A 13,134-nucleotide genomic window follows, 5' to 3' on the forward strand; every position below is an offset into this window, starting at 1 on the left:
AAATTATAAAATTTAATATAAATTTATGATTCAATATAAAATTTATTTAAAGTTATTTTGACTCAATCAATTCTTGATTTATAATTAATTTTGAAATCCTTGTAACATAAATTCAAACTAAAATCAATTTCAAACTCAAAATCAATTCTCTAAGTTAAGACCAAAACACTCACTAACTGCATGAATTAAACAACATTGATTCAAATAGATCATTTGAGCTAAATCATTGTTTTATTGATTTCATAATCAATTTTCATTAAGCAAACAATATAATGCTACTTTGGAATTCACAAACAGTCAGGGGAATGGAACCTAACTAGTAACCAGTGGTGGTGGCAGGTAACCTTATTCTTACCACAGTTTTCAAGCGTCAGTATTTCTAATCACATTACCGACCATAAAGACCAGGAAACAGTGGTTATTGGCAGGAAAGGTCACTTTCAATTAGTGTTAAATCCCAAGGTTGATATTGCAGAAAAAGACTTCTCAAGAGAGTGGAATCTCGAACAGTTCTTCTAGAATTACCCATTTCGTGTCATATCATTGATGTTGCCAAATCAAAAGTTACAGCGGTCCCCTTTTGACCTAGTTGGATCAAATGAAACGTGTATCAATTTTTGCAGGTTTAAGTGTTTAACTCATTGATTATATAGGATTATCAAGCAAGCCACTCTGATAAACTTTTTATTTTATTTTTTATAAACTATTAAGTATCCTTTACCGAAATTAGTCTTGAGTCGGATAAGACTATTTGAATTTTTCCTACTTAATAACATATCTTAGACTCATTCAAAATTATCAGTTAAATTGAACAATCACACAACAGCTTATTCATGCGCTTGATAGTCACTTTGATGACCCTGATTGCAGGTGAAACTGTAAAAAACACTGACTGTTACTTAAGGATGTTCGTAGCCTCTAAACAAATGTAAAACGACTAAAATCCAATAATTCATCATTCACTGCACAAAGCTGCTGTGACCCTCGCAACAGACGATGTTCTGTCCAAATTTTAATCGATTTGTGTAGGTAATACGAATTTATCAGTCTCGTCATATAGTATTTTGGTCTTGAAAAGTGGTCATGTTTGTATTTGCATCACACACACACACACACTAATTAATACCTATATTTGTGCTGAGCAAAAAAAAAAAACCTGTATTTGTAATCTTGCTAGACACAAAAAATAAGAATTAGTCATTTTCGGTTTTCATCAGTTATCTATAATTGATTTATAGTTGACCTACAGTTTTGCTATAGCTTATACACGTGTTGTAAATTTGAGAAATGTAAACTGCCATAACCTTTTATCCCTCCAGTCCCTATTGTTATACTGAAATATCCATTTCCATATTCAGTTGCCTTCCATGTAATTAACAAGATTCTACCCTATGCATCCATTTCCTTCACTGGGTTGCAAATCAACGACTTTAATAAAAAGATTCTTGAATAGCTTAATCCTTTCCAGTTCAACATACGAGTCAAGATTTACATGTATATGAGGATAGACCTAAACAGATTACAAGCATCAGAAATCAACATATTACACGTGGTGACATAGGCACACCACACGGTTATGGTCTTTTCCGAAGAGCAAAAGCCAATAGATAGCTGAGAGCCGAATCAACAGATGATAATGCAACAATAAGCATTGCAACAAGTATAAGAGTCAGAATTGCGGTCCTCAGCTGCAAAGGATTAATAAAAACATGCAATCATTCAATACATTTTCATAAATTAAAAAATGAAATAATGATGGATGTAGAGGGAAGCACTATGGTGAAAATATAAATAATGAACTAATTGGCATACCGTACTACTAAAGCTTGGCCACTCTATGTATTTAAACTGGCTAGGTTGCTCAGCCAAAAATACAAATATATATCTTAGCCCCCTGAAAAAGAACAGATAGTTACCAGCAATGATTGTATTTTTCTATAAAATTCAAAAGTTTCAGTTCACACAGCTAGTGTCTCATTACACTAATGTCCAGTTTTGAAGACAAGTTGAAGTTTTATAAATACCATATGGCATCCTTGATCAATGTTAGCAAAAAGGGCTCCTGAGGTAAATCATCATCATAGCTTAGATGATGATCATTCCTTGCAGCAGAGGTCACAAATTTGGTGCAACTATAGTTTGCATGTTTTTCTCTTATTTTTATTCTAAAAATCTGCAACACACACAAAGCATGTAATCTCAAATGATATATTGCCGCTAGAAACACACACACAAACCCATAAATTGAAGGAGAGGGAGATAAGCAATAATTACCGTTTGTGATGTCTGAGAAACATTTCTGTGATAATCAACTCTTGCTGGAAACTTTGATGGCAGAAAAGGAGTACCTTGACGAAGGAAAGCTACAATATATCAAGAAATATAAAGTTAAACAGGGAGCAAAATAAGCATGCCTATGAAGAAACCTATGTAGTCAGAAAAAACCTGAATAGTTCAGTGGCAACGAGGAAAGAATCACCATTTTGAGACTCAAATATTTGTTAAACAATCATGACCAATTCAATGCACGGAAACCTGCATAACCCAACTTAGTTATTAAAGGTTTATACATCATCAATTCATCTCAAAATCAAAACCTTTTTTCCTGTGTTATAAGCAATAATAACCTTAGCAGTTTAAAAAAAAGCACCCATTGTGTACAAAAAATAAATGAATAAGCAGTAGACATTTATCAAGCAGATCAGAAAAGAAATAAAGATGGGTTTGATCTGTTAAATATATTGATAGCTTGTGAGATTCATTCAACAGTCAAAGTGTCTTACAAGTTACACCTTAAATTTCTTGAGACTTCATATACCAAAAAAAAAGTATTAAGACTTCATTAAACCTAGAATTATAACTGTCAATTCTTGCTTATGATGCCAAAAATAATGAGCATAGAAGGCTTCTGGAAAGCTGTCAGCAAGCATGAAGAAACACCACATACACGGTCAAATGTATCACTGTATTATTCTTTTTATTAATGTTTTTTATAAAACATTTTTCCATGAAAACTCAGCCAAAAAACATGAGCAATCAATGTACAGACCGAGTAAAATAATACCAAACCAAGTTATCATCCACCCTTCAATTGTTATTTCAATCTCCTAAATTATTCTATGTAAAATTATTCGATGTAAAATTTGAAAGGGGTTGGGGAGCTGGGGACAACTAAAGTACACCGAAAATAGACAAAGCCTTAACATCTAAAAGATCAGAAAATAGAAAAAAAATATTTATATTGGAAGAGTTTCTTGAAATAAATATACATTCAAACCATCATCCTGCAGTCTCAACTAAAAGATTTTAGGAAATATTTGTCACTAATCATCTGCATTTGTAGTTGCTCCTATCTAGGAGTGTTTTTGTTCACCAAGATCTGTCAATGTACAACAGTCGTTGCAAACATCATCACCCAAGCCCAGTCAATTACATTGAAGGATACAATAAGGCAATGAACAAAAGCATTCGATAATCGATATCATTTAACTGTTTCAAAGTGTAATGGATAAAATCATTCAGAATTTCCTTCTATCACTAATTCACTTTTTCTCTTGTCCACTAAAATGAAATCCTTCAGGATACTGTCTACAAGAATTAGTGGCATCCTATTCTTTATATTTTGTATTATTAAGTGAAATTTCATGTTGGCCCCACTATTTACTTGGACTCACTTTTTTTATTACTAAAGACAGCATAAGATTTCACCCAATAATAAATAGGATATTAAAAAGAGGTGTCAAAGAATGTAAATTAACATTTCTCTTGCTCCCAATTTTGTAGACTTGCACCACACATGCAGACACACACTGTCTTTTGTCTAAAAGGTTTAGAAAGGAATTAAAATGATGAAAATTTACATATATTCCAATATTCCATTGCTACCTATTTCCACATATACCAATGAGCATCAGACATGAGACAACATGCCTAATTTTAACATTCAGCTTAAAACATCTGTATTTAATATACAATGGTTATTATCTTGCTTGAATGATGAAAAGGTCCTTCAAGTTAGTTTCTGTTTCTCTTTGTGTTCTATCATGTGGCCTTAGCAACTTGGAGTTGGTCAAGTTATACCATCTAATTAGCAGCTGTCTTTGACAAAAAAGGTGGTGTCAGATACCCAGAACTATTAGATGTTGGAACTTTGAAGTTGCATAAAACTGGGAGAAAAAAGATCTTGGCAGCTTATTGTTCAATGCACCAGAAGTTGGATTCAACCTACAAGCACCTAAACAACAAAACAAAGTCTAAAAAGGGGAAGAAAAGAGAAAGGAAGGTCTTCACATTTTTTTCTGCCTTTGTTATTTACATATGGTTTCTTTTCAGCCTTACTTCCTTTTAGAATGATGATTAGAACAAAAGTCCCACTTTCTATCTTATCTCTTCTCTTGTCATTTTTATCTACCCTTAAATGCTTCCCAATACAATATAAGAAAAATTAAATCAATAAAATAGGAAGTAAGAAAGATAACAGAGAGAGCGGGGGAAGAGACAAAAATAACTGACCTTCTTGTCTGCTTCAGTAAATTATTGGTAATCCCGTAGTACAGTTATTATATCTTGTACTGAATTATTTCAGTGGATAGAACTTGTATATGTAAAATTTATTGCAGAAAGAGAACATGCATTGTTGGAGTAGCAGGACCATAGACATTGTGCACTGCATATCTCTTTACTAACTACTTTTCCTACAATTTTATTCCTGGGATTGTTGAAATTTTGATTGGAACAACTACAATTCAAAACTTAATATCAGATGTGAGTAACAATATCCTAGGGGAGATTGGGGACTGACTATGGGGAAGTAGCTAGACAACAGTACTAGTTGCCGGTGATGAGATTGTCAGACAGAAATGAAAAAAATAAATAAAATCAAGTATAGACATATGATTGAGAAGAGAAGGCTACCAACCTAAAACCTTGGCCTCCCTTTCTAACTCCAACTTCTTCCTCCTCTCATTATCCTTACTATTTTTTCTTTCTACCCCTATTCACTAAACCAATTGGACCCATAGTCAACAACTCAACATACTATCCATAGATAGTATGGAGGATGATGGATACCTTTTCAGCTGAGCATTCTTAGCTGACACACAAATATGTATATGTCATTATATTTACCATTTGGGCAGGGCATTGAACAAATAGCTTAAAAAATGTCAAGCCACCGTCTTTATTTTATTTATTCTTCAGAATTCTAAACAACCAAAATGGGGGAGGGGGGAATACAAATTAACAGGTTTCCATCGAATTCAAAAGCGTCAATAATTCTCAAACCTACCTAAATGGGTTCTCCCCTTGATACCCAAAACAACTACAACAACAAAGGTAAATGCAGCAAAGAAAAAATGTAGATTGAAGACAGAGTATAAAAGGACAACTTCAAAGGAAGAAAACAACACATATGAAAGAACCAAGCAAGCGCTGATTGAAGAACTGAAGAAGCACGGAATCAAGAACCAATAAACCCCATAAGACTTCAACATTTTCACAGCATAAACAATCAGCACCCCATCCCATGGAATTTGTTTACAAACAGAGCCTATGCGAGACTCAAGGCATCATATGTCACTAAAACGTAGAGAACAGAGTGACTCAAAAGTGTCAAACACTTTGAGAGCCAACATCCAGCATGGATACTCGTAATCACTACAAGTCGACCATTCTGGCCTTTTATCAAACAAGTTATGAGCAGATAAAGAAAATGGAGATAAAAACAAATCCAAAACTACCGAAAGAATGGTGGCGTAGATTACCTGACGGTGGCAGAAATGGTCGAGAGGTTGCGATAAACGTCTGCGGCGAACAACGACGACGGTGAAACTTGTTCAACCGAGGCGACAACTACACTCGCGTTTCAGGCTTCGTTCCGGGTGAGGAAAGGAAACGATTCGGAATTTTAAAATTGGTTTAAAATAAATGTTGTTGTCTTGCCTTTTTTTATTATTTTATTTTCATCTTTATAAAAGTTTTTATTTTTATTTTGTTTTAATCTTTATATTCCCTTGTTTTCTTCTTATTTATAAGACACAATTTTGACATCATGTTTGTTTTTTTTATAAAATTAATTTATAAGATTTATTGTAATAATTATCTTTAGAGTAAAAATATCTCTTATTAAAAGAGAGAATATATTTATAAACAATTATTAGAAGAGATATATATTAATGATAATAATAATTTCAAAAAAAATTATAAATTTAAGAAAATTTATTGTTATTCATTAGATTAATTATTTTTTTAATGTTAATGTGTTAAGGAATTGAGTCTTATATAATAACAAAGAAAATAATATATAATATTTTTTATTCCCTATAATATTTTGTTTATTTTTGAATTAGTCCATTTGATAAACATACATGTCATGTATGAGGTTGATTCCATGTAACTTACATAATAGTTCAAATTAAACGGAAATAATTTGTTAAATTTGCAAACCAATACCTACATTTGTCTCTTTAATTTTTATTCTCGACTTTTATCTACCTAAATATGTGACATGATGCCTATTCGTGGAAAGGATTTAATGGTTAGAGACTTAGCTTGTTGTTTTGCTTTTGTTGATTCTTGAAATTACAATTAACAACTAAACTAATTTCTTAGAGATATAAGATTCATCAGGTAATAAAAAATAAATATCACATATTTTTAACAAAAATTAATAATTGTTGATAAAAAAAACTAAAGCAATTCAGCCGGATTATCCATAGTGGAGTAAAATAAAAATTCAACACTTAATTAGACATTTTTGCAGCATTTAGTTGTTTATTTTGAACATTTCTTCTCATCTTATAACATTTTTCCTTGTTTGAATGAAACTGATAATCTGAAACATGGTTTTAACCCTATTATTAATAAATATATACTTGTTTGCATGAGCAACTTTGGAGTCCCTTTTAATTTGATTCTGAACATTAAAAGAGATCTTAACTTGCTTTGCTATTTGCTCTTAACATGTCAAACTCAGTTTTGTAGTTTGATTAACAAGTTTCAAGTTGTAAATTACAGGCTTTAACTACAAGTGAAATTGAAACCTTTATTAGCATATTGAAACCTTTATTAGGTTCAATGTGTTGAACTGAGCTCGTGAGACTTGAATGTGATCATGGTCATGCCAGCAATGGAAAGCTCCACAAACAAAAGCAGTTAGTATATGCATGGAAAGAAGATATTATTATTATTATTATTATTAATATTTATCCTTAAAAATTAAAAATAAATACTAAAATCGTAGGAGTTTACAAATCACAAATTTGCTCCATTACTTTTAACAGCTTGCACTCTTACAAGGGATTTAGCTCATTTATAACTAAGATGGAACTCTTTCAGATGTAACAGTACAATTGTACAAATTCTTAAACTCCAAATTGACCTTCAATCCATTTTAAAAAAATGGTTCTTCAGATATAATATTGAATTGAAAAAAAAAAACAAAAAATCATATAAACCTTAAGTTGGGATGCTGCACCCTTCTGGTCCCTGTTCTGCCTTGTTTTATCTTAAAAAAAATAATAATACATAAATATTTTATTATTTTAAACATATTTTTAATACTTCTTATTTTTTTTATATTTTTTTTATCACATTATAAATTTTATCATACATATATTTTTTTTTCTTTTTCCTTTTAGGTATCGAATAACCTGATGTTGATGTAACATTTTAGTTTAAAAAAATACTTTTGAAGCCAAGCTGGCCCTGTATAGGAAAAACAAAAAGTGTGATCTGAATGACATTAATTATGTGATTTCTTAAGATTGACACTAATAATGATAAATAATTGCTAGAAACCTGAAGATCTTAATACTAGTATATTACTTTGAGATCGATGTGGGTTCTATAATAATAAAACCCGAAAGGTACACCATATCAATCTACATATGTTCACTTTTTGGTTAGCTGTCCCTTAATATATTTTTCCAAACTAGAACATAGTTTATCAACATTTTAATCTTTTGCATCAATTTGTGTGCAAGCAAAAAATTATTAAGTTGCTCTAATCTTTCTGCTTCCAATATTATTTTATTATATTTTCCCCCTGAAAATGAAAGAGCCGTATTTATCTCCGGGGTTATCGTACAATATTACTATTGGCTTCCCTCTTTAGGTTAAAATGTTAAATCATAATCATTGACTCCCTTAAATATAATATTACAAATCCCAGGATTCACTAAACAATCAAAGGAAACGAATATAACTATAAGCAGTCATGGTGGCAGGTAATTTTATACTATAATATTATATTAATATTGCTGTGATTTTCAACTTTTGGTATATTTAGCCATATATATACTAATTCCTAATTATGAAGACCAGGAAACAGTTATAGCTTTGGCATCAAAAGGACACCTTCCCAGAATTGCAATTTCAAAAGCTTGATAAAGAAAAAGACTTCTCAAGGGATGGATTACTAGAGGAATCTCAACCAACATCTCATCACTTTCCATCCTACCCTCTCCATGTGGCCTTTCCCACTCTAAAGAAATCTGTTGGAGAACAAGTCTTACATTCATGAATTAGAACACAAGTTAAAGAATACATAGAGAAGTAGGAGTAGGGGGGACCAGAGTCTTGTGGGTTTTTCAATTTTTTTTGCCTATAAGAACCAAACCATGTGATTATATTTGGATTGATTCAGGTCAGGATATCAAGTCTATTAATAGAAATAATAAAAGAAACATGAAAAAATAGACAAATATGAAATAAAATGAAAGAAAGTTGAATAGTTTAAAAAATTAGAATTATAGAATTATGCAGCATAAATATTAATTTTTTTTGTAAAATATTACAAGGTTATCTTGGGTTCCTTTCCATGTGTCCAAATTCAATACCTATTCTCATTTGATTGGATTTGCGATTTTAACATTCAAACTAAACTAATGTTTTCTTTTTAAAGGCAAAATGATATTTATTAAATAAGCAACACCATACTTGCTGCACATGGACTGCAAACTAAACCGATGGTTTGAAACCAACTTAAAATTTCTCTTTTAATTTAGTTTGGATTGATTTGGTCATTGGGTCAACTCGAAATGATAAAGTTTCCTAACCTTTTTTTTATAAGCAAAAATTTAATTTATTGAAAGGCTACCTTAGCACAAGTTATGATAAAGTCTCCTAACTAAGACGGCTATATATAAGTCGAAATGGTAAAGACATGTTTGAACAAATCAACCACTTAAGATGAAACCCATCATTCCATCAACATGCCCACACACAAATTCTAACACATAATTCTTAGACACGCACTGCAGAATGCTTTTTGAATTTATACATGGTAACGGTTCATTTGAGCTGCTATTCAATAATTTCTCTGCATTCTGTGCCTTGTCCTTAGCAACATAATGTGGCACGTGGACTCTTGATCACTAATGATGCTCAAGCTGGTCAAGTATCACCTCTCTTAGACAACATGGAGAGGGTGTTGTCTGGTGATTAGGGGGCATACATGTTTGAAGTTTAATAGTATTTTGCTACCTTGAATTTGGCACGTAGCATGTTACCCTTGTCGAACATATCTTATGCCACTGTGGACTAGTGGTTAATGACAAATGTGGGTTATGTTTTTTTTTTTTGGAAAAATGTAAATTATATTAAACTTAAAATAATACAATAATAAATGGGGCATATCCCGTAAAAAATAAATGCAACATGTAAGCTGGAAGTGGTTCTTTTGGATGCTTGATTCAACATACGGATTGACTAATTAGGGATTCCAAAGCACTATATCCTAATTTGAGTTTAGAAAGGGTCCGTTTGTTTTACTATGATTGGAAGTATACTCAAATTGATTTTAAATTATAAATTTTATATTGAAACGTATGCATAATAAGAAAGAGTTGATTTTGCGTGTAAAACAAAAATCACGGCAAGTTTAATTCACCACTAATCCAAACATACACCGAATCAATCTACTTAATTAAGTTATATGTTCACGAATAAAAAATATATAAGAATTTTAAAATCAAGCAAATATTTAAGATTTTTTCCGACCGATTTTATATATTTATAAATCATATGAATTTTCAGCTGTGGAAATTCTATCTAAACAAAAAAATGCGGAAATTCTAAATACATTTTACTGAAATGACTAGGAACACATGCTCTTGAAAATACGAAAGTGATTGCAAATGACAGTATGAGGATGGAAATTAAACCTCAACTCATTAAAAAAGATAATGTTATGTGGAGGCTTTAGTCTATATATCCACACTTTTATATATCATATCACTCATGTCATATCTATAAATAATTTATAATTATTTTTAAAAACAATATATTTTTAGTTGAGTATATGCTCAATACAGTTGGTATGATTATTAGTATAATAGATCTACAAAATATCTATTACAATAACTTAATATATATGTTAGATAATTGCCATATTGATGAAAATAATACTAACACTTGATTTTTTCCTGTAAGAATATGTAACATTTTTTTAATAAATTTTGCATGACTATATCGTAAGTTTACACCCTAATCACACGATATATATAAATATATAATTAACTGAAACCTAAGACATTCAGTATTCACTATACACTAACTGGGACTTAACACATAGCATACTACCTGGATCTTGGGAATGTGTTATTAATTGGAGTTAGATACTTAGATTCATTAGACCACGTGCATGATTAGAAACTGCGATTTTATTTCGCAACATGAATCAATTTTAAATAAGGAGAAAATAAAAACAGGTAATTACTTTATTATGTGTCAGAATAAAATCAAAATATTAGATCATTATGAAAATTAAATTGAAGTATCTGGAGTAGTGTCTATCAAAGAAAGAGACGAATTAAATTATACACTAGATTGATGTGGACAGCCATAACCAGGGTAGCTCATCACATGGGGCTCATTTAGTAAGGATTCTAACCTCACATGACTGTGTTCAACTCAATCACCTAGACAACAAATCCCGTTGAAATGTACATTATGTATGTGCCCATATTCTGTGCTTCTTTTGAAACCCTAGTTCTTGTGGGGTTTGCTGGATAAAGCTGTGGTTGCTAGGATACAAAACCACCGAACCAAATAAACACTTGCATGCCCCAGTTGCATTCTTTCTCATTACCATCTTTCAGTGAGGGAAAGAAATTCAAAACATTGATAAGAAGCTAGTATATATAATGCCTAGAGTACTTGCATGCTTCTAATAACAAAAGTTTTTGTTCTTCTATATATGTCTCCTAAAACGAATGGAGTTGTGCCCACGTAACACCATATCAAAATCTCAATTCGGATAAGAAAAAAACCATCATCATCTTTTTATTTTTTGGGTTTCATTTTTGTTCTAGTTGTTGTTGCTGGGTTTCTTTAGCTATTCATTTGGACATCGATCCGGCTTGCTGTTTTGGACCTTAATGGTATAATTAAAATGATAAATTTTTTGTTTAGATAATTTTTTTAATAATTACTTACAAGAAAATAAAATATAAATTAAACTTTTTTCACAAGTTAAAATTATCTTATGAATAAGTTAAAAATCAACCTTGGAAAAGATAATTAAATGAAAGAAGTTATACAAATTAATTTATGCATAAATTAATTTAAATTTAGAGAATAAATTTAACTTATTTTTGGGTGTGTTTTGTACATTCTTGTTTGTTAAAAAAAGTAGTTTCACATGGTGATAGTGCAAATGTAAATCATGCAAATCCCTTCATTATTTTTCTATACACATTTTTAGAGTTTGTCTTTTTTCGTTGCCTATACTTTTATACATTCATTATATTGCATCAGCTGAGTAAGGTCGCATGATCACCAAAATTAATCAATTGGACTATCTTTCCTTTTTAGTTGGATTATTATTATTATTATTATTATTATTATTATTATTATTATTATTATTATTATTATTATTATTATTATTATTATTATTATTATTATTATTATTTTGATTTTTCTTTTCCTAAAATCAGACATAGTATTTTTTTTTTGCACACAAGTATCTTAACATATGTCTGGTGACTTATGTGAGCAAAATTCTAAGTTTTGGGAGTTAATAATTATAAAAAAAATACTTAGTTAAGGGATGTAAATTTAGGTAATTATTTTATCTTTTTTTCTCTTGTTAGAATCTTGTTTGTGCCTTTCTAATTATAAATTTGTGAATGTTTAGCCTTACACTTTAATTCATCATTTTGATAGGATATGCATGCTTATTGATGAATCATTTTGTAGGAATGAATTGGATTGAAAGGCAAACAAGAAATGAGAAAGATTAATTATAAAGTGAAGAATTAAGCTGCAGAGGAGAAATTTGCTTGAGCTCTTAATTTTGGCTTAAGCTTAAAAAAACGAATATGTAGAGTTGCATAGCTTTAGAATTTGCTTTAAGTCTGAAATTTTTTAAACATTCATTAAAGTGCAGATTTTTAGGGATTCTAGAAATTGTGTGCACCAATTTTGTGGAGGTCATGTTTTGTTGTGTAAAAAAATTTTGTGCAAGAAAGCTCTCTCACTAATTAATATATATATATATATATATATATATATATATATATATATATATATGATTTTTAGCAACATTTTTTCTTAATACTCGGTAAAAAATATTATTAAAAACTTTTGATAATATTTAAAAAGTATCTTTAAATATAAATAAATGTTACTAATATGTTGACATTTTATTAATGTTGTATATAGTCAATGTCGTTAAAATCTTTAGCAACATAAACTAAACACAACATTTGATAAAAATGTCGTGAAAATATATTAATAATATTTAATTATATTTGATGATATTCTTTAAAAGTTTTCAAAAGCTTTTAAGAATATTTTTACTAAGTATTAGATAAAAAAATGTTACTAAAGATCACCTGTGTGGTAGTGTTTCTTTGTTCATTTCTTTCATTTTTTTTCTTCCTTCCATCTTGCTTTTAGATGCTACTCATGGAGATAGGTAGTTAAACTCTCTTTTATTATGGTTAGATTGTAAACAAACATTACAATCTGATGTATTTATTTTGAAATATTATTATATATTCATATTGTTTTTCAAAGTCAACTTTTTATTTTTATATTTTATGATTATTATGGATTAGTCACCTGTAACTTGGTTTTTAAATAAGGTTGTGATTGAAAAATGATTTATTTATTTTGAATTGTGGTAAAATG

General features: G+C 30.1%; 1 protein-coding gene across 1 annotated transcript; it reads right to left on the reverse strand.

Annotated features, from left to right (window-relative positions):
- Positions 1–1,410: 1,410 nt before the first annotated feature.
- On the reverse strand, positions 1,411–5,908 carry LOC114399315. The gene is made up of 6 exons (XM_028361488.1): positions 5,763–5,908; positions 2,446–2,535; positions 2,275–2,363; positions 2,025–2,173; positions 1,813–1,894; positions 1,411–1,688 (listed from the first exon to the last, which is right to left on the reverse strand). The coding sequence occupies exons 2-6, from the start codon at positions 2,480–2,482 to the stop codon at positions 1,575–1,577; spliced, it is 471 nt and encodes a 156-aa protein (XP_028217289.1). The 5' UTR covers positions 2,483–2,535; positions 5,763–5,908; the 3' UTR covers positions 1,411–1,574.
- Positions 5,909–13,134: the final 7,226 nt, after the last annotated feature.

This window comes from Glycine soja, chromosome 19 (genome assembly GCF_004193775.1).
Source record: "Glycine soja cultivar W05 chromosome 19, ASM419377v2, whole genome shotgun sequence".
Taxonomy (NCBI): domain Eukaryota; kingdom Viridiplantae; phylum Streptophyta; class Magnoliopsida; order Fabales; family Fabaceae; genus Glycine; species Glycine soja.

Bases quoted from the DNA above. Each gene is read 5' to 3' on its own strand.
- LOC114399315 (XM_028361488.1), bottom strand. From the start codon at position 2,482: ATGGTGATTCTTTCCTCGTTGCCACTGAACTATTCAG. The intron at 2,174-2,274 runs GTAATTATTGCT...TGTGTGTTGCAG, and splicing joins TTTCTCAGACATCACAAACG to ATTTTTAGAATAAAAATAAG. The intron at 1,689-1,812 runs GTATGCCAATTA...AATCCTTTGCAG, and splicing joins GGCCAAGCTTTAGTAGTACG to CTGAGGACCGCAATTCTGAC.